Consider the following 21,487-nt stretch of genomic DNA (forward strand, 5'->3'; position numbering starts at 1 on the left):
AATGGAGATAAAATAGCACAACTCCGGTACTATTTAAAAATAACAAACTTTTGATTGAAGAAAATAAACTAGCTATATTTAACCACTCTCTCCTACAACGTCCTTGCTTGTCGAGAGTTGCAAGAGAATGACTGGGTATGACAGTTAGGGGAGGAGCTATATTACAGCTCTGCTGTGGGTGTCCTCTTGCAAATTCCTGTTGGGAATGAGAATATCCCACAAGTAATGGATGATCCGTGGACTGGATACACCTTACAAGAGAAAATGAAACATTGAAATATACTTTCAGGATTTATTTTGCCTGATTTTACTGTAAGATATCTCTAAATTTTGGTTTAGTCCCATGACCTTGAGAGAGGCGGGCAGCCTTCATCATACTAAATATGTGGGAAGTTTAAATGGCCCTGCAATAGGGTATATCCCTGAACTGTTCTTGCTTAAAACAAATATGTAAATTGTACTAACATATTTACAGTGTTAAATAAACATGTATTTTGCAATATTATATATCCATTTAAAGTGAAAATGTAATTCTCCATAACATCTTTAAAGTACGTAGGTAGTAACATACACGTCTGTAATTTACATTATTTATTGTCTGCTTTTCCTATGAAAATTGTGTTTTTAAACTACCCCTACCACTTCAGTAGATCTGACGGATACAGAACCCTGACCCTACAACATGCTACACGGTAGTTACTTGATCAGTGCAGGAGTTTACAGCAAAAGCAGGCAAAATAATCATTACTGTAGATTGTGACATATTATTTTCCTTAAATAAGCATATGGGATATTAATTTTTAAAAGGAAATGTTGCATTGGGACATCCTAATATTCTGGCCTGCTGGAATAACCTGAGCAATAGTTTTGTGTTGCAGTACTATTGTTGCCCACTAGAAAAACGTTATTTCACACATAGTATTAGCGTTGCGGAATCTGTTGGCGCTCTACAAATAACCGATAATAATAATAATAGTACTATCTACTAGGTTACAAAATTAGGTCTCTCCAAGAGAATATGGGGCTTCCCATTATATGCTGTATAAGATGGCTTACAAATATAGCGTGACCTACCTTCTGTGAGTTTCTTGACTCTGGTAACAGGTGGTTCCAGAAGGGGGCAGCCTTAGAGTCTGTACTCCTACAAGCCCCATGGAGTGCCTGGCAGCCTTGTCCTCCCCTCCATTTTTTGCCTTGACTTTCATCCTCAGAGCACGAATCTGCAGTGTCACTGGATGGAAGTAACTTTCTCTTTGCAGCTATACCGCTGCTCCCAGGAAGGCAGGCACGGGAAAGGCCTAGTGGTGTCTTCTCTGAGGAACTCAAACCATCCATTTCTTCCTGCTTCTTACTCTGCAGGGGAGGTGTAGAGAATTCCTTTCTTGTAGAAACTGCTGTCTCATTGGTCACCAGGCTACCGTTGGAATGGCTGGAACTCACTGGATGACTAATCAGAGCTGTCTTTTCAAAAGAGTGCTCAGAATGTGCAATGCTGTGCAAAACTGTATCAAGTATGTGCTGGCTGCTGGTAGACTCTTCTGCAACTCTATTAACCCCAGGATGGTTCATGGAGATGTTTATCTCATAGTCCTCTTGAGAAACAGACTGTCCATCAGAGCTCACCAACTGTGCCATTTTCGGGCCACTGTTGTGCAAAGTGGTGCAGGGGAGAGGGGAAGGAGATCCAGTCTCTGGGTCCTTTGTGCTGGAAATTGTGGGACATGCCAGTCGCCTACAGTTAGGAAACCTGGGAGTAAAGCCTTCAGCTTTGTGTTCAATGACATGCAGACCACTGTGTGAGAAATGCTGAGCTGAGCCACACAGAGGCATCTCATGTGACACTAAACCATCCTCAAAAGAATCCTGATCCTCTTCATCTATGCCAGTGGAGCAGCTTGGGTAATCACCATCTGATTTTAAGTGTCCACAGAATTCCTCACTTCGAGGTTGACCCCAGAAGGTCCTCTTTGGGCTTCTGGCTGGCTCGGGGGGAAGGGGGTCAGGAGGTCCCCTTTTCAAAGCTTGGCGGCTGCAGGTTTTGGACCCAAGTGTGTCTGATATGACTGACACATGATAAACTTTCTGGAGCTTGAGATCCTTCTCAGGGTACGCTACCAGTACCCTACAGTCTTTTCCAGCATCTAACCCTCCAGACTGGCCTGGAGAATCAGAAGTACTGGACAAACCACCATCTACTCTGACCTCCGTTTTGGACGAGGTCTCCATCTGGACTTGCCTCATGGATACAGTAGGAATTAACTGTCTAGGTGAAATGGGTGGATGTGCAAGTTGGTGTAATAGGCAACAGCCGAACAGTTCAGGTAGGAGGGAAAGGCTTCCTCCAAAAAGTTCAAAAGAAATCCAGGCTAGCCTGCATCTGAAGGACAAAACATATGAGTTATTAGAAAATGCAGAAACCAAATTACAGGTAATAAAAAAAAAAAAAGTCTCTCTTTAAGTTTTCTTTAGCATCAATTTACTTGTTATAAAGAGCTCAGTGATTTAAATATAAACTTGCTTTTACACATGATTCAGGGCGGGTCTGTAGCACTCTAGTATGCCTAAATAGTCTCAGCCCAATTTATAAACGGTTTCATACCCTTACATGCAAGTTCTTTTGGCCTCCGTTAATATCTAATTTTTGCATCATCTGCGTGTGGTCTTCTTCCTTGTTTATCTCCTGGTACCATCTCACTCTACTGAAAAGGAGCCCAATGTAAAATCACAATATATTCTGTGTACATCCACATCTATCTGTACTGTGCACGCCTCCTTCTGTGCCGTAATGTATGTGGGTCACTTCCTCCTGTAGAGTCCTTTGTATGGCTCCTTACCAGTCAACTCTACCATATACAGCCCCTTCCTCTTGTACCATCCTATGTAGTCCCTTCAACCTGTATTGTCCCATGTAGCCTCTTCCCTGCACTGTCCCACGTAGAGCCACCATTCCCTGTACATGGGATAGCTCTCCTTAACTATTTTTTGTAATCCTCTTTCCCCTTTAACATATGGTACATGTATGGTCTTTTTCCATGGTAGCACTTCCTTAATGGCCTCATTCCCCTCTAGAGCCACACATGCGGCCTCATTACCCTATACACACACACACCTACGTATGGGCTCATTCCTCTATAAAAAGACCTACCTATGGTTTAATTCCCTAAATAGACTTACGTATGGCCTCATTCCCCTATACACAACTACATATGGCCTCATCCCCCTATACAAACATACGTATAGGCCTCTGTCCCCTATACAAACCTACATATGGCCTCTGCCCCTATACAGACCTACATATGGCCTCATTCCCTACATAGACCTATGTATGGCCTCATTCCCCTATATACATCTATGAATGGCCTCATTCCCTATACATATCTGCATATGTCCTCATTGCCCTATACATATCTGCATATGTCCTCATTGCCCTATACACATCTGCATATGTCCTCATTGCCCTATACACATCTACATATGTCCTCATTGCCCTATACATATCTGCATATGGCCTCATTGCCCTATACACATCTACATATGGCCTCATTGCCCTATACATATCTGCATATGGCCGCATTGCCCTATACACATCTACGTATGGCCGCATTTCCCTATACACATTTACGTATGGCCGCATTGCCCTATACACATTTACGTATGGCCGCATTGCCCTATACACATCTACATATGGCCTCATTGCCCTATACAGACCCTTGTAGGGCCTCATTGCCCTATACAGACCCTTGTAGGGCCTCATTGCCCTATACAGACCCTTGTTGGGCCTCATTGCCCTATACAGACCCTTGTTGGGCCTCATAACATTATACAGACCTGTGTACAGTCTCATCCCCCTATACAGACCTTTGTACAGTCTCATCCCCCTATACAGACCCATGTACACTCTTTCCTCTGTACACACATAGGTATGGGCTGATTTGCAAGTACTATCCTATTTACACAGTCTCCTCCTCAGTTCATACCAGACCTTTCTACCGCATGTCCTTCATACACAAAAACATAATTTATGCTTACCTGATGAATTCCTTTCTTCTGTAGTGTGATCAGTCCACGGGTCATCATTACTTCTGGGATATTACTCCTCCCCAACAGGAAGTGCAAGAGGATTCACCCAGCAGAGCTGCATATAGCTCCTCCCCTCTACGTCACTCCCAGTCATTCGACCAAGGACCAACGAGAAAGGAAAAGCCAAGGGTGAAGTGGTGACTGGAGTATAAATTAAAAAATATTTACCTGCCTTAAAAACAGGGCGGGCCGTGGACTGATCACACTACAGAAGAAAGGAATTTATCAGGTAAGCATAAATTATGTTTTCTTCTGTTAAGTGTGATCAGTCCACGGGTCATCATTACTTCTGGGATACCAATACCAAAGCAAAAGTACACGGATGACGGGAGGGATAGGCAGGCTCTCTATACAGAAGGAACCACTGCCTGAAGAACCTTTCTCCCAAAAATAGCCTCCGATGAAGCAAAAGTGTCAAATTTGTAAAATTTGGAAAAAGTATGAAGCGAAGACCAAGTTGCAGCCTTGCAAATCTGTTCAACAGAGGCCTCATTCTTGAAGGCCCAAGTGGAAGCCACAGCTCTAGTAGAATGAGCTGTAATTATTTCAGGAGGCTGCTGTCCAGCAGTCTCATAAGCTAAACGAATTATGCTACGAAGCCAAAAAGAAAGAGAGGTAGCGGAAGCTTTTTGACCTCTCCTCTGCCCAGAGTAAATGACAAACAGAGAAGACGTTTGTCGAAATTCCTTAGTTGCCTGTAAGTAAAATTTTAGAGCACGGACTACATCCAGGTTGTGCAGTAGACGTTCCTTCTTTGAAGAAGGATTTGGGCATAAAGAAGGAACAACAATCTCTTGATTGATATTCCTGTTAGTAACTACCTTAGGTAAGAACCCAGGTTTAGTACGCAGGACTACCTTATCCGAATGAAAAATCAAATAAGGAGAATCACAATGTAAGGCTGATAATTCAGAGACTCTTCGAGCCGAGGAAATAGCCATTAAAAATAGAACTTTCCAAGATAACAACTTTATATCAATGGAATGAAGGGGTTCAAACGGAACGCCCTGTAAAACATTAAGAACAAGGTTTAAACTCCATGGTGGAGCAACAGTTTTAAACACAGGCTTAATCCTGGTCAAAGCCTGACAAAAAGCCTGGACGTCAGGAACTTCTGACAGACGTTTGTGTAACAGAATGGACAGAGCTGAGATCTGTCCCTTTAATGAACTAGCAGATAAACCCTTTTCTAAACCTTCTTGTAGAAAAGACAATATCCTAGGAATCCTAACCTTACTCCAAGAGTAACCTTTGAATTCACACCAATATAGGTATTTACGCCATATCTTATGGTAAATCTTTCTGGTAACAGGTTTCCTAGCCTGTATTAAGGTATCAATAACTGACTCAGAAAACCCACGTCTTGATAAAATCAAGCGTTCAATTTCCAAGCAGTCAGCTTCAGAGAAGTTAGATTTTGATGTTTGAAGGGACCCTGTATCAGAAGGTCCTGCTTCAGAGGTAGAGACCAAGTGGACAGGATGACATGTCCACCAGGTCTGCATACCAAGTCCTGCGTGGCCACGCAGGTGCTATTAGAATCACTGATGCTCTCTCTTGTTTGATTCTGGCAATCAATCGAGGAAGCAACGGGAAGGGTGGAAACACGTAAGCCATCCTGAAGTCCCAAGGTGCTGTCAGAGCATCTATCAGGACTGCTCCTGGATCCCTGGATCTGGACCCGTAACGAGGAAGCTTGGCGTTCTGTCGAGACGCCATGAGATCTATCTCTGGTTTGCCCCAACGTCGCAGTATTTGGGCAAAGACCTCCGGATGAAGTTCCCACTCCCCCGGATGAAAAGTCTGACGACTTAAGAAATCCGCCTCCCAGTTCTCCACTCCCGGGATGTGGATTGCTGACAGGTGGCAAGAGTGAGACTCTGCCCAGAGAATTATCTTTGATACTTCCATCATAGCTAGGGAGCTTCTTGTCCCTCCCTGATGGTTGATGTAAGCAACAGTCGTGATGTTGTCCGACTGAAACCTGATGAACCCCCGAGTTGTCAACTGGGGCCAAGCCAGGAGGGCATTGAGAACTGCTCTCAATTCCAGAATGTTTATTGGCAGGAGACTCTCCTCCTGACTCCATTGTCCCTGAGCCTTCAGAGAATTCCAGACGGCACCCCAACCTAGAAGGCTGGCGTCTGTTGTTACAATTGTCCAGTCTGGTCTGCTGAACGGCATCCCCCTGGACAGATGTGGCCGAGAAAGCCACCATAGAAGAGAATTTCTGGTCTCTTGATCCAGATTCAGAGAAGGGGATAAGTCTGAGTAATCCCCATTCCACTGACTTAGCATGCACAGTTGCAGTGGTCTGAGGTGTAAGCGTGCAAAGGGTACTATGTCCATTGCCGCTACCATTAAGCCGATTACCTCCATGCATTGAGCCACTGACGGGTGTTGAATGGAATGTAGGGTGCGGCAAGCACTTTGAAGTCTTGTTAGCCTGTCCTCTGTCAGGTAAATCTTCATTTCTACAGAATCTATAAGAGTCCCCAGGAAGGGAACTCTTGTGAGTGGAACGAGTGAACTTTTCTTTTCGTTCACCTTCCATCCATGTGACCTTAGAAATGCCAGCACTAACTCTGTATGAGACTTGGCAGTTTGAAAGCTTGAAGCTTGTATCAGAATGTCGTCTAGGTATGGAGCTACCGAGATTCCCCGCGGTCTTAGTACCGCCAGAAGAGCACCCAGAACCTTTGTGAAGATTCTTGGAGCTGTAGCCAATCCGAATGGAAGAGCCACAAACTGGTAATGCCTGTCTAGGAAGGCAAACCTTAGGTACCGATAATGATCTTTGTGAATCGGTATGTGAAGGTAAGCATCTTTTAAATCTACAGTGGTCATGTACTGACCCTCTTGGATCATAGGTAAAATTGTCCGAATAGTCTCCATCTTGAACGATGGAACTCTTAGGAATTTGTTTAGGATCTTTAAGTCCAGGATTGGTCTGAAAGTTCCCTCTTTTTTGGGAACCACAAACAGATTTGAGTAAAACCCCTGTCCCTGTTCCGATCGTGGAACTGGATGGATTACTCCCATTAACAAGAGCTCTTGTACGCAGCGTAGAAACGCCTCTTTCTTTGTCTGGATTGTTGACAATCTTGACAGATGAAATCTCTCTCTTGGAGGAGAGTATTTGAAGTCCAGAAGGTATCCCTGAGATATTATCTCTAGCGCCCAGGGATCCTGGACATCTCTTGCCCAAGCCTGGGCGAAGAGAGACAGTCTGCCCCCCACTAGATCCGATCCCGGATCGGGGGCCCTCAATTCATGCTGTTTTAGGGGCAGCAGCAGGTTTCCTGGCCTGCTTGCCCTTGTTCCAGGACTGGTTAGGTTTCCAGCCTTGTCTGTAGCGAGCAACAGCTCCTTCCTGTTTTGGTGCAGAGGAAGTTGATGCTGCTCCTGCTTTGAAATTACGAAAGGAACGAAAATTAGACTGTCTAGCCTTAACTTTGGCTTTGTCCTGAGGCAGGGCATGGCCTTTACCTCCTGTAATGTCAGCGATAATCTCTTTCAACCCGGGCCCGAATAAGGTCTGCCCTTTGAAAGGAATATTAAGCAATTTAGACTTAGAAGTAACATCAGCTGACCAGGATTTTAGCCACAGCGCCCTGCGTGCCTGAATGGCGAATCCTGAATTCTTCGCCGTAAGTTTAGTAAGATGTACTACGGCCTCCGAAATGAATGAATTAGCTAGTTTAAGGACTCTAAGCCTGTCCGTAATGTCGTCCAGAGTAGCTGAACCAATGTTCTCTTCCAGAGACTCAATCCAGAATGCCGCTGCAGCCGTGATCGGCGCAATGCATGCAAGGGGTTGCAATATAAAACCTTGTTGAACAAACATTTTCTTAAGGTAACCCTCTAACTTTTTATCCATTGGATCTGAAAAAGTACAGCTATCCTCCACCGGGATAGTGGTACGCTTAGCTAAGGTAGAAACTGCTCCCTCCACCTTAGGGACCGTTTGCCATAAGTCCCTTGTGGTGGCGTCTATTGGAAACATTTTTCTAAATATCGGAGGGGGTGAGAACGGCACACCGGGTCTATCCCACTCCTTAGTAACAATTTCAGTAAGTCTCTTAGGTATAGGAAAAACCTCAGTACTCGTCGGTACCGCAAAATATTTATCCAACCTACACATTTTCTCTGGTATTGCAACTGTGTTACAATCATTCAGAGCCGCTAACACCTCCCCTAGTAATACACAGAGGTTTTCCAGTTTAAATTTAAAATTTGAAATATCTGAATCCAGTCTGTTTGGATCAGAACCGTCACCCACAGAATGAAGCTCTCCGTCCTCATGTTCTGCCACCTGTGACGCAGTGTCTGACATGGCCCTAATATTATCAGCGCACTCTGTTCTCACCCCAGAGTGATCACGCTTACCTCTTAGTTCTGGTAATTTAGCCAAAACCTCAGTCATAACAGTAGCCATATCCTGTAATGTGATTTGTAATGGCCGCCCAGATGTACTCGGCGCTACAATATCACGCACCTCCCTCTGAGCGGGAGATGTAGGTACTGACACGTGAGGCGAGTTAGTCGGCATAACTCTCCCCTCGTTGTTTGGTGAAATTTGTTCAATTTGTACAGATTGACTTTTATTTAAAGTAGCATCAATACAGTTAGTACATAAATTTCTATTGGGCTCCACTTTGGCATTGCAACAAATGACACAGGTATCATCCTCTGAATCAGACATGTTTAACACACTAGCAAATAAACTTGCAACTTGGAAATACAATTCAATTAGAATAATATTAAAACGTACTGTGCCTTAAAGAAGCACAGAAGATCTATGACAGTTGAAAATTAATAAATTGAAACAGTTATAGCCTCAATCCTTGTAAACAACACAACTTTAGCAAAGGTTTAATCCCATTAGCAAAGATAACAAATTCTGAAAGCAGGAAACAAATTACAGAATAAACGTTTTTTTATCTCAGTCAAACTACAATTCTCACAGCTCTGCTGAGAGAAATTACCTCCCTCAAAATAAGTTTTGAAGACCCCTGAGCTCTGTAGAGATGAACCGGATCATGCAGGGAATACAATGAGTTGCTGACTGAAATATTTGATGCGTAGTAAAAGCGCCAAAAAACGGCCCCTCCCCCTCACACACAGCAGTGAGGGAGAACAGAAACTGTCAGAAAACAGATTAAGCAACTGCCAAGTGGAAAAATAGTGCCCAAACATTTATTCTGTCGTTGGGTGCAAGAGAATGACTGGGAGTGACGTAGAGGGGAGGAGCTATATGCAGCTCTGCTGGGTGAATCCTCTTGGGGAGGAGTAATATCCCAGAAGTAATGATGACCCGTGGACTGATCACACTTAACAGAAGAAATATCTTCCCCATTTAACCAGCATATGGAAATTTACCTATACACGGCCTCTTACCCCGGTATATCTCTGTACTGCCTGTGGCAGTGTGGCTCCCCCTCTCTGGAAGCTTGGTCTCCTCCTTGGCACATTTAGCGGGTGAATCTGGTCATGCTGAGGATCACAGCAGGAAAACAGGTGCAGAGGTTCAGGAATCTTCCCCACCATACCGAAGAAATGTGCCCTAGACCAGACTGGGGCTGGTATCAAACCAATAGCTTGTAATGCTGAGAAGAAAAGGAGATGTGTGAGTAGCAAAGAAATATATAATATGCAGGGCTCATAGAGATGAAGAGACAGACTCCAAGAAAAGTAAAAAATGCCTGGGAAATGCATTCAGAAGTGCAAAACTGTGCAAATTGATATTTGTTTTGCATATGTAGAATAAAAAACTAAATGTATGCTTACCTGATAAATTTCTCTCTTTCTTGACATGGTGAGTCCACGGGATCATCAATTACTGTTGGGAATACCACTCCTGGCCAGCAGGAGGAGGCAAAGAGCACCACAGCAGAGCTGTTAAGTATCACTTCCCTTCCCACAAACCCCAGTCATTCGACCGAAGGAAAGGAGAAAAAGGAAATAACAAGGTGCAGAGGTGCCTGAGGTTTATTTAACAAAAACTGTCTGAAAAACAGGGAGGGCCCTGGACTCACCGTGTCAAGAAATAAATATATTTATCAGGTAAGCATAATATTTTTTTTTCTTTCTAATGACACGGTGAATTACTGTTGGGAATCAATACCCAAGCTAGAGGACACAGATGATAAGGGAGGGTTAGACAGGTAAACTAAACAGAAGGCACCACTTCTTGAAGAACCTTTCTCCTAATGGAAGCCTCCGCCGAGACAAAAGTGTCAAATCTATAGAATTTAGAAAAAGTGTGCAAAGAAGACCAAGTCACCGCCTTACAGATCTGATCAACAGAGGCCTCATTCTTGAAGTTCCAAGAGGAAGTCACCACCCTGGTGGAATGAGCTGTAATTCTCTCAGGAGGCTGTCTAGCAGTCTCATACGCAAAACGAATAATACTTCTCAACCAGAGAGACAGAGAAGTGACAGTGGCTTTCTGATCCTTACGGTTACCAGAAAAGCAAACAAACAAAGCAGAAGACTGACAGAAGTCTTTAGTCGCTTGCAAATAGAATTTAAGAGCATGCACAACATCTAGGTTGTGTAATAAATGTTCCTTAAGAGAAGAAGGATTAGGACAGAGAGAAGGAACAACAATTTCCTGATTAATATTTTTGTCCAAAACAACCTTAGGTTGGTACGAAGAACTGGCTTATCCGAATGAAAAATCAGATAAGGAGAATCACACTGCAAGGCTGAAAGTTCTGAAACTCTCAGAGCAGAAGAAATAGCAGTAAGAAACAAAACCTTCCAAGATAATAACATATATCTATGAAATGCATAGGCTCAAACGGAGCCTGTTGTAAAACTCTACGAACAAGGTTAAGACTCCAAGATGGAGCAGCTGATTTAAACACAACCTGATTCTGACCAGGGCCTGACAAAAGGATTGGACATCCGGCACGTCCGCCAGACGCTTATGCAGCAGAATGGATAGAACAGAAATCTGAACCTTGAGGGTACTGACAACTAATCCCTTCTCCAGACCTTCCTGGAGAAAAGACAAGATCCTTAAGATTCTGACCTTAGCCCAAGAATATCCTTAAGACTCACACCAATAAAGATATTTACGCCATATATTATCATAAATCTTTCTCGTTACAGGCTTACGAGCATGCACCATGGTCTCGATGACCGATTTGGAAAAACACCACGCTTAGCTAAAATCAAGCGTTCAATCTCCAAGCAGTCAGCTTCAGAGAAGTGAGATTTGGATGAAGGAATGGACTTCCTCAACGGTAGTCTCCACGGAGGCAGAGACGACATGTCCACTAGATCTGCATACCAGATCCTGAAAGGCCACGCAGGAGCTATAAGAATCACTGACGCTCTCTCCTGCTTTATCCGGGCGATGACTGGCGGAAGGAGAGCAAATGGAGGGAAGAGATATGCCAACCTAAAGTTCCAAGGAACTGCCAGAGCATCTATCAGAAAGGCTTGAGGATCTCTCAACCTCGAACCATACTTTGGAAGCTTGGCGTTCTGACGAGACACCATTAGGTCCAACTCTGGTAACACCCATTTGGCTGTTAACTTGGTGAACATCTCTGGATGACGTTCCCATTCCCAGAGATGGAAAGTCTGTCTGCTCAGAAAATCTTCTTCCCAATTGTCCACTCCTGGAATGTGGATGGCAGACAGCAATTGTGAGCCTCCGCTCACTGGATGATTGGTGCCACCTCCTTCATGGCTAAGGATCTCTGAGTTCCCCATGGTGGTTGATGTAGGCCACTGAGGTTATGTTGTCCGTCTGAAATCTGATGAACCTTGCTAGGGCCAGTTGAGGCCAAGCCATCAATGCATTGAAAATCGCTCTCAACACCAGAATGTTAATGGGGAGAGCAGATTCCTCCTGAGACCACAGTCCTTACGCCTTCAGCGAGTTCCAGACTGCTCCCCAACCCAGCAGGCTGGCATCAGTGGTCACAATTACCCAAGAAGGTCTTTGAAAACACATCCCCTGGGACAGATGTACCTGAGACAGCTACCACGGTAGGGAGTCCATTGCTGATTGGTTCAGAACTATTCTTTGAGATAGATCTGTATAGTCCCCGTTCCACTGAGTGAGCATGCATAGCTGCAGTGGTCTCAAATGAAACCAAGCAAACGGAACTATGTCCATAGAAGCCACCATCAACCCTATCACCTCCATGCACTGGGCTACTGATGGTCGAGTCACTGACTGTAGGGATAGGCAAGCGGACAAAATCTTGTTACTTCTGACCTCCGTCGGAAAAAATTTCATAGCTAGAGAATCTATAATGGTTCCTAAGAAGGTCACTCTTGTAGTTGGAACCAAGGAGCTTTTTCCCAGATTGATCTTCCAACCGTGGGAACAAAGAAAAGCCAGCAGAGTCTTTGTATAGGATTCTGTTAACTGAAAGGATGATGCCTGAACCAGAATGTCATCTAGATAAGGAGCCACAGCAATTCCCTGAGATCGAATCACTGCCAATAGAGCTCCCAGGACCTTTGAGAAAATCCTGGGAGCTGTGGCAAGGCCAAATGGAAGTGCTACAAATTGAAAGTGTTTGTCTAGATAGGCAAACCTCAGATATTTGTGATGATCCCTGTGAATGGGAACGTGTAGGTACGCATCCTTCAGGTCTATGGTTGTTGTGAATTCACCCTCTTAAATCAGAGGCAGAAAACGAATAGTCTCCATCTTGAAGGACATTACTCTGAGGAACTTGTTTAGTAACTTTAGATCTAGAATGGGCCTGAAAGTTTCCTCCTTTTTGGGAACCACAAACATGTTTGAGTAAAACCCGAGGCCCTGTTCCTGCAATGGGACAGGCACCACCACTCCCAAGAGTTCAAGAACGCCTCTCTTTTTGTCTGGTCTACAGATAATCTTGAGAGGTGGAACCTTCCTCTGGGAGAAAAGGTCTTGAACTCTAATTTGTATCCTTGAGAGACGATGTCCACTGCCCAAGGGTCTGGGACATCCCACTCCCAGGCTTGAGCAAAAAGAGAAAGTCTGCCCCCAACTTGATCTGGTCCCGGATCGGGGGTTACCCCTTCATGCTGACTTGGACTCAGCTGCGGGTTTCTTGGATTGCTTCTTATTCCAAGCCTGACCAGGTTTCCACGAGGGCTTGGGCTGCTCCTGTTTGGTAAAGGCCTGGGCAGTCTTACCTCTGAAGTTACGAAAGGAACGAAAATTATTCGGACGCCGCTTAATCTTGTTCTTCTTATCTTGGGGCAGAAAAGAGTCTTTACCGCCCGTGATATCGGAAATAATTTCTGCTAATGCCGGCCCGAACAAGGTCTTTCCCTTGTAAGGTATAGCCAAAAGTTTAGACTTTAAAGAAACTTTAACAGACCAGGATTTAAGCCATAAGGAAGAAAGAATTTTGGCTCCCAACTTGATGACCTGTAAGGAAGCGTCAGTAGTAAAAGAATTAGCTAACTTTAGAGCCTTTATTTTATCCTGAATCTCCTCCAAGGGAGTTTCCGTGTGTAATGAAGCAGACAAGGCGTCAAACCAGTAAGCTGCCGCACTGGTTACAGTAGCAATGCATACCGTTGGTTGCCATTGTAACCCTTGATGAGTATACATCTTCTTTAGATATGCATCCAGCTTTTTATCCATGGGATCTTTAAAAGAGCATCTATCCTTAATAGGAATAGTAGTTCTCTTCGCAAAGGTAGAAATCGCTGCTTCCACTTTGGGGACCGACTGCCAGGATTCCTTGATAGAATCTGCGACCGGGTACATTTTCCTAAAAACAGGAGAAGGGGAAAAAAGTATCCCTGGTCTCTCCCATTCCTGGGTAATAATTTTGGTGGCCCAGTCAGGTACTGGGAACACCTCCTCAGGAGCTGAGACATCAAAATATCTATTTCCTTTACTAGACTTTTTAGGATTGACTATGATAGATGCCTCGGAGTCGTCCAAGGTAGCTAAAACCTCCTTTAATAAGACACAGAGGTGTTCAAGCTTGATCCTGAAGGAAACCACTTTAGCATCAGAAGCAGGATTTACACTATCCACATCTGAGAGTTCTCCCTCAGAGGCTAATGAAGTATCCTCCTCTTCCGTATGAGAAGGAGCAACCTGAATAGCCTGAGATGGATCAGATACCCCGCTGTCTGACTCAACAATCTTCCTCTTACGCTTTCCTTGCAGCATAGGGATGGCCGTTAAAGCCTCAGATACAACTGAGGAGACCTGGGCTGCAATATCTTTCAACACCATTCTTTCGGGTTGAACAACATCCACTTGAGAGAATGGTGGTTCAGAATCAAACAGTCTATCTCTATATAATAAAGTTATTTCTATACAAGAACCACAAAAAGGCAATGGTTGTTCCACTTGGGCATCTTGGCAAATGTTACATGTATCAACAGAAATAGGCACTGACACCATATTGCACAGAAACCAAAATAAAAAAAAAAATTGGCAAAAAAACGTAGTGGTCTCTTTAAGATTCTGCTTCTCTGCAATTTCAATTAGGGATAGATCAAATTAGGGAGAAAATTTCAGACCCAAAAACCTTAAACTTAAGCCTTTGAAAAAATTAACGTTTATTGAAAGAAGTAAATTCTCCTAACGGCACCCCTACACCACAGCAATGTGCTGTGGCGCCTACCTGACCTCCGATAACTGACTTGCTGGAAGGAAAGCCCCTGAGAAGCAGGATCCTTGAACAACGCAGTCACAATGTCAACTGAGAGGACAAAAACGCGTCAAGAGAAAGCGCGCGTCGCATCAGGGAAAGAGGAGCCCGCCTCTATGATGTCACTGTAGTGACTACGGCCGTCTAAGAAAAAAACAGAATAAACCGTTAATAAAAGCCCACAATAAGGCTCTCATCCAAGTCTCACAGCGCCCTGTTAGCCTGTTAATAAATCTTCCTGCCTCAGGAAGATAGTATTTCCCAGTTTAAGCTGCTTTATTAATCTTAACTTGGGTGCCAGGTTCTTAAAAAAGAATAAATGGCACTTACCTGCACCTTCTGTCCAACAGGAAGACAGCATCAGGAATGGGAGGAAGCCGCTACTCACAGGGTCCTGTAAATGACATGATGACAGAGTAAGCTTACTCAGGCATGTAGCATAAAGGGCAGCAAAATGATAGAAAAGCGCAGTAAGGCCCCCCCTTTACAAGTTCCTAACTGCTTTAAAGCCACCACAGCCCTCCTGAAGAGACTAACGTGGAGTACAGCTATACCCAATTTTTGATGGAAGATCAGAGCAATCCTGCCCTGGCTTCAAAATAAAAAAATCTTGATAGAACAATCTTATTTAGGACACCTAATTACTTCACCTTACTTCAAAGAGAATGACTGGGGTTTGTGGGAAGGGAAGTGATAGGAAAGCTCTGCTGTGGTGCTCTTTACCTCCTCCTGCTGGCCAGGAGTGGTATTCCTTGATGATCCTGTGAACTCACTGTGTCATTAGAAAGAAACACCCTACATTTCTGTCATTCGGTTATTTCTCACACCGCATATATTAGAACAGAAGAAAATATATGAAAAACAGAATATATGCTTACCTGATAAATTTCTTTCTCTTGTGATTTATCGAGTCCACGGATTCATCCATACTTCTGGGATATTCTCCTTCCTAACCGGAAGTGGCAATGAGAGCACCCACAGCAAAGCTGTCTATATAGCTCCTCCCTTAGCTCCACCCCCCCCAGTCATTCAACCGAAGGCTAGGAAGAAAAAGGAGAAACTATAGGGTGCAGAGGTGACTGAAGTTTTTTAAATAAAAATATACTACCTGTCTTAAACAGACAGGGCGGGCCGTGGACTCGATACATCACAAGAGAAAGACATTTATCAGGTAAGCATAAATTCTGTTTTCTCTTGTAAGATGTATCGAGTCCAGGGATTCATCCATACTTGTGGGATACCAATACCAAAGCTTTAGGACACGGATGAAGGGAGGGACAAGACAGGTACCTTAAACGGAAGGCACCACTGCTTGTAGAACCTTTCTCCCAAAAATAGCCTCCGAAGAAGCAAAAGTATTGAATTTGTAAAATTTGGAAAAAGTATGAAGCGAAGACCAAGTCGCCACCTTACAAATCTGTTCAACAGAAGCCTCATATTTAAAAGCCCATGTGGAAGCCACTGCTCTAGTAGAATGAGCAGTAATCCTTTCAGGAGGCTACTGGCCAGCAGTCTCATAAGCCAAATGGATGATACTTTTCAGCCAAAAGGAAAGAGAGGTAGCCATAGCTTTTTGGCCTCTCCACTTACCAGAATAAACAACAAACAATGAAGATGTTTGACGGAAATGCTTGGTTGCTTGTAAGTAGAACTTTAAAGCACAAACCACATCAAGATTGTGCAACAGACGTTCCTTCTTTGAAGAAGGAAGGATTAGGACACAGCGAAGGAACAACAATTTCCTGATTGATATTCCTATTAGAAACAACCTTAGGAAGGAATCCAGGTTTGGTACGCAAAACCACCTTATCTGCATGGAAAACAAGATAAGGTGAGTCACACTGTAAAGCAGATAACTCAGAAACTCTTCGACCCGAAGAGATAGCTACTAAAAAAAGAACTTTCCAAGATAGAAGCTTAATATCTATGGAATGCATAGGTTCAAACGGAACCCCTTGAAGAACTTTAAGAACTAAGTTTAGGCTCCATGGCAGAGCAACAGGTTTGAATATAGGCTTGATTCCGACTAAAGCCTGACTAAACGCTTGAACATCTGGGACATCTGCCAGACGCTTGTGTAAAAGAATAGACAAAGCAGAAATCTGTCCTTTTAAATGAGCTATCTGATAATCCCTTCTCCAATCCTTCTTGGAGAAAAGACAATATTCTAGGAATCCTAATCTTACTCCATGAGTAACCCTTGGATTCACACCAATAAAGATATTTGCGCCAAATCTTATGATAGATTTTCCTGGTGACAGGCTTTCTAGCTTGAATCAGGGTATCAATGACCAACTCAGAGAAACCACGCTTTGATAAAATCAGGCGTTCAATCTCCAAGCAGTCAGACGCAGAGAAATTAGATTTGGATGCTTGAATGGACCTTGGATTAGAAGGTCCTGCCTCATTGGCAGAGTCCACGGGGGAACAGATGACATGTCCACTAGGTCTGCATACCAAGTCCTGCGTGGCCACGCAGGTGCTATCAGAATTACCGAAACTCTCTCCTGCTTGATTCTGGCAACCAGACGTGGGAGGAGAGGAAACGGTGGAAATACATAGGCCAGATTGAAGGACCAAGGCACTGCTAGAGCATCTATCAGTACCGCCTGGGGATTCCGGGACCTGGACCTGTAACAAGGAAGCTTGGCGTTCTGACGGGACGCCATCAGATCCAATTCCGGTGTGCCCCATAGCTGAGTCAGCTGGGCAAATATTTCCGGATGGAGCTCCCACTCCCCCGGATGAAAAGTCTGACGACTTAGGAAATTCGCCTCCCAGTTCTCTACCCCTGGGATATGGATTGCTGAAAGATGGCAAGAGTGAGTCTCCGCCCATCGGATTATTTTGTTTACCTCCATCATCGCTAGAGGACTCCGTGTTCCTCCTTGGTGATTGATATAAGCTACAGTCGTGATGTCGTCCGACTGAAATCTCTAGCTGAGGCCACGCCTGAAGCGCATTGAATATCGCTCTCTGTTCTAGAATGTTTATCGGGAGGAGAGTTTCCTCCCGAGATCATAAGCCCTGTGCTTTCAGGGAGTTCCAGACTGCACCCCAGCCTAGCAGGCTGGCATCTGTCGTTACAATGATCCACTCTGGCCTGCGGAAACACATTCCCTGAGCCAGGTGGTCCTGAGACAACCACCAGAGAAGAGAATCTCTGGTCTCCTGATCCAGATGTATTTGAGGAGATAAATCGGCATAATCCCCATTCCACTGTGTGAGCATGCCTATTTGCAGTGGTCTGAGGTGTAGGCGGGCAAAAGGAACTATGTCGATTGCCGCTTCCATGAGTCCGATTACCTCCATACACTGAGCCACTGATGGCCGAGGAATGGAATGAAGAGCTCGGCAAGTGGTTAAGAGTTTTGATTTTCTGACCTCCGTCAGAAATATTTTCATTTCTACCGAGTCTATCAGAGTCCCTAGGAAGGAAACTCTTGTAAGAGGGAAGAGAGAACTCTTTTGTATGTTCACCTTCCACCCGTGAGATCTTAGAAAAGCCAACACGATGTCCGTGTGAGACTTGGTTAGCTGGAAAGACGACGCCTGAATTAAGATGTCATCTAGATAAGGTGCTACTGCTATGCCCCGCGGTCTTAGAACCGCCAAAAGGGACCCTAGCACCTTTGTTTCTTCTTTTCTGGGAGCCGCGGCCAACCCGAAGGGAAGGGCCACAAACTGGTAATGCCTGTCCAGAAAGGCGAATCTGAGGAATTGATGATGATCTCTGTGAATAGGGATGTGTAGGTACGCATCCTTTAAGTCCACGGTAGTCATATATTGACCCTCCTGGATCAGAGGTAGAATAGTCCGAATAGTCTCCATCTTGAATGATGGTACACTGAGGAACTTGTTTAGAATTTTGAGATCCAAGATTGGTCTGAAAGTTCCCTCTTTTTTGGGAACCACAAACAGGTTTGAGTAAAATCCTAGCCCTTGTTCCGCTTTTGGAACTGGGCGGATCACTCCCATGGTATGTAGGTCTTCTACACAGCGTAAGAACACCTCTCTCTTTGTCTGGTTTGCAGACAATTAAGAAATGTGAAATCTCCCCCTTGGGGGGGGGGGGGGAGTCTTTGAAGTCCAAAAGATATCCCTTGGACACAATTTCTAAAGCCCAGGAATCGTGAACATCTCTTGCCCAAGCCTGAGCGAAGAGAGAGAGTCTGCCCCTACTAGATCCGGTCCCAGATCAGGGGGCTACCCCTTCATGCTGTCTTGGAGGCAGCTGCAGGCTTCTTTGCCTGTTTACCCTTGTTCCAAGCCTGATTAGGTCTCCAGACTGACTTGGATTGGGCAAAATTCCCCTCTTGCTTTGCAGCAGGGGAAGCTGAAGCGGGACCACTCTTGAAGTTCCGAAAGGAACGAAAATTATTTTGTTTGGTCCTCATTTTATTTACTTTATCCTGAGGGAGGGCATGGCCTTTCCCTCCAGTGATGTCTGAAATAATCTCTTTCAGTTCAGGCCCAAATAGGGTCTTTCCTTTGAAAGGGATGTTCAAAAGCTTAGATTTTGATGACACATCAGCAGACCAGGACTTAGGCCATAACGCCCTGCGTGCTAAAATGGCAAAACCTGAATTCTTTGCCGCTAATTTAGCCAGTTGAAAAGCGGCATCTGTAATGAAAGAATTAGCAAACTTAAGGGCCTTAATTCTATCCATAATATCTAGAAATATGGAATAAAAAGCGCAGAGTAAAAACACCAAACTCCTGATATACCTAAAAAGTCCCTGAAATAGGCATGTAAAAAACAGATAAAAATATATTTAAACAGGAGCGCTGTAGCTAAAGGTGAATGTGAAACAAATTAAAACAGGTGATAGATTCCACAAAATACGTGTTAAAACATCAAGGCTGACAAATTAAAAACAAGTGGTGAATTCCAAAAGATACGTATCAAAACATCAATGTTGGTAAATATTATAATAGTGACAAATGCTTAGTGAAAAGATCATTCGTGCATATTGTGAATAATCAAAAAAAGGCTTGGTGCAGCAAAATAAACTAAAATAAAATGAACAGTGACTGTTCATTTTATTTTAGTTTATTTTGCTGCACCAAGCCTTTTTTTGATTATTCACAATATGCACGAATGATCTTTTCACTAAGCATTTGTCACTATTATAATATTTACCAACATTGATGTTTTGATACGTATCTTTTGGAATTCACCACTTGTTTTTAATTTGTCAGCCTTGATGTTTTAACACGTATTTTGTGGAATCTATCACCTGTTTTAATTTGTTTCACATTCACCTTTAGCTACAGCGCTCCTGTTTAAATATATTTTTATCTATCCATAATATCCTCTAATGGAGTCTCCATCTGAAGAGCCTCTTCTAGAGCCTCGAACCAGAAAGCAGCTGCAGTAGTTACAGGAACAATGCACGCAATAGGTTGGAGAAGAAAAACTTGATGAACAAAAATTTTCTTTAAGAGACCCTCTAATTTTTTATCCATAGGATCTTTGAAAGCACAACTGTCTTCGATAGGTATAGTTGTACGCTTAGCGAGAGTAGAAACAGCTCCCTCCACCTTAGGAACCGTCTGCCACGAGTCCCATATGGTGTCAGATATGGGAAACATTTTCTTAAAAACAGGAGGGGGTAGCGAACGGTATACCTGGTCTATCTCACTCCTTAGTAACAATAGTCACAATCCTCTTAGGGACTGGAAAAACATCAGTGTAAACAGGAACCTCTAAGTATTTGTCCATTTTACACAATTTCTCTGGGACCACTATAGGGTCACAATCATCCAGAGTCGCTAATACCTCCCTGAGCAACAAGCGGAGGTGTTCAAGCTCAAATTTGAAGGCCATCATATGAGAATCTGTCTGAGGGAGCGTCTTCCCTGAATCAGAAATCTCTCCCTCAAATAGCAAATCCCTTACCCCTACTTCAGAACATTGTGAGGGTATATCGGATACGGCTACTAAAGCGTCAGAAGGCTCAGCAGTTGTTCTTAACCCAGAGCTGTCACGCTTTCCTTGTAAACCAGGCAGTTTAGATAAAACCGCTGTGAGGGTTGTATTCATAACTTTGGCCATGTCTTGTAAAGTAAATGAAGTCGACGCACTAGAGGTACTTGGCGTCACTTGTGCGGGCATTACTGGTTGTGATACTTGGGGAGAGCTAGATGGCAAACCCTCATTTCCTTCTGTCTGAGAATCATCTATTGCTATATTTTTAAGTGCTATAATATGCTCTTTATAATTTATAGACATATCAGTGCAAGTGGGACAGATTCTAAGAAGGGGTTCCACAATGGCTTCTAAACACATTGAACAAGGATTTTCCTTGGTGTCAGACATGTTAAACAGGCTAGTAATGAAACAAGCAAGCTTGGAAAACACTTTATTCAAAAGTAAATAATACTTAGAAAAAAACGGTACTGTGCCTTTAAGAGAAAAAAAGATGCACAAACTCTGCAAAACAGTGTAAAAAAGCAGTAAACTTTACAAATGTTTTACAGTAGAATCATAAAGCCTTAGTAATTTTGCACAGCAATTAACCCCTTAATGTAAAAACCGGATTGACAAAAAGTCAAAAACCGGTATAAAAACGTTCAGCACCTTGCCACAGCTCTGCCATGGCGCCTACCTTCCTTTTAGGATAGATTTGTGGGGAAAAACTTCTTTTAGGCCCTCAAACACAGCAGGACCCTCTGGAGAAGCAGCTGGATGTCTTCAGAGTAAAAGAAACTGCGCAACTGAGGCGCAAAAATAGGCCCCTCCCACCTCACTTGATGTCAGTGGGGCC

At 43.8% G+C, this 21,487-nt stretch overlaps 1 protein-coding gene across 2 annotated transcripts in view; it reads right to left on the reverse strand.

The window, feature by feature from the left end:
* Positions 1–21,487, reverse strand: part of ATOSB (atos homolog B) — a 257,983-nt gene that overhangs the window by 158,741 nt on the left and 77,755 nt on the right. For both annotated transcript variants that reach the window (XM_053701014.1, XM_053701013.1), the window contains exons 2-3: positions 9,481–9,689; positions 1,075–2,377 (exon numbers count right to left, since the gene is read on the reverse strand). In XM_053701014.1, coding sequence (XP_053556989.1) covers positions 1,075–2,377; positions 9,481–9,554 — 1,377 coding nt within the window. In that variant the 5' untranslated portion in view covers positions 9,555–9,689. The remainder of the gene's footprint in view (positions 1–1,074; positions 2,378–9,480; positions 9,690–21,487) is intronic.

The sequence above is a fragment of the Bombina bombina genome, chromosome 2 (genome assembly GCF_027579735.1).
Source record: "Bombina bombina isolate aBomBom1 chromosome 2, aBomBom1.pri, whole genome shotgun sequence".
Classification (NCBI taxonomy): Eukaryota; Metazoa; Chordata; class Amphibia; order Anura; family Bombinatoridae; genus Bombina; species Bombina bombina.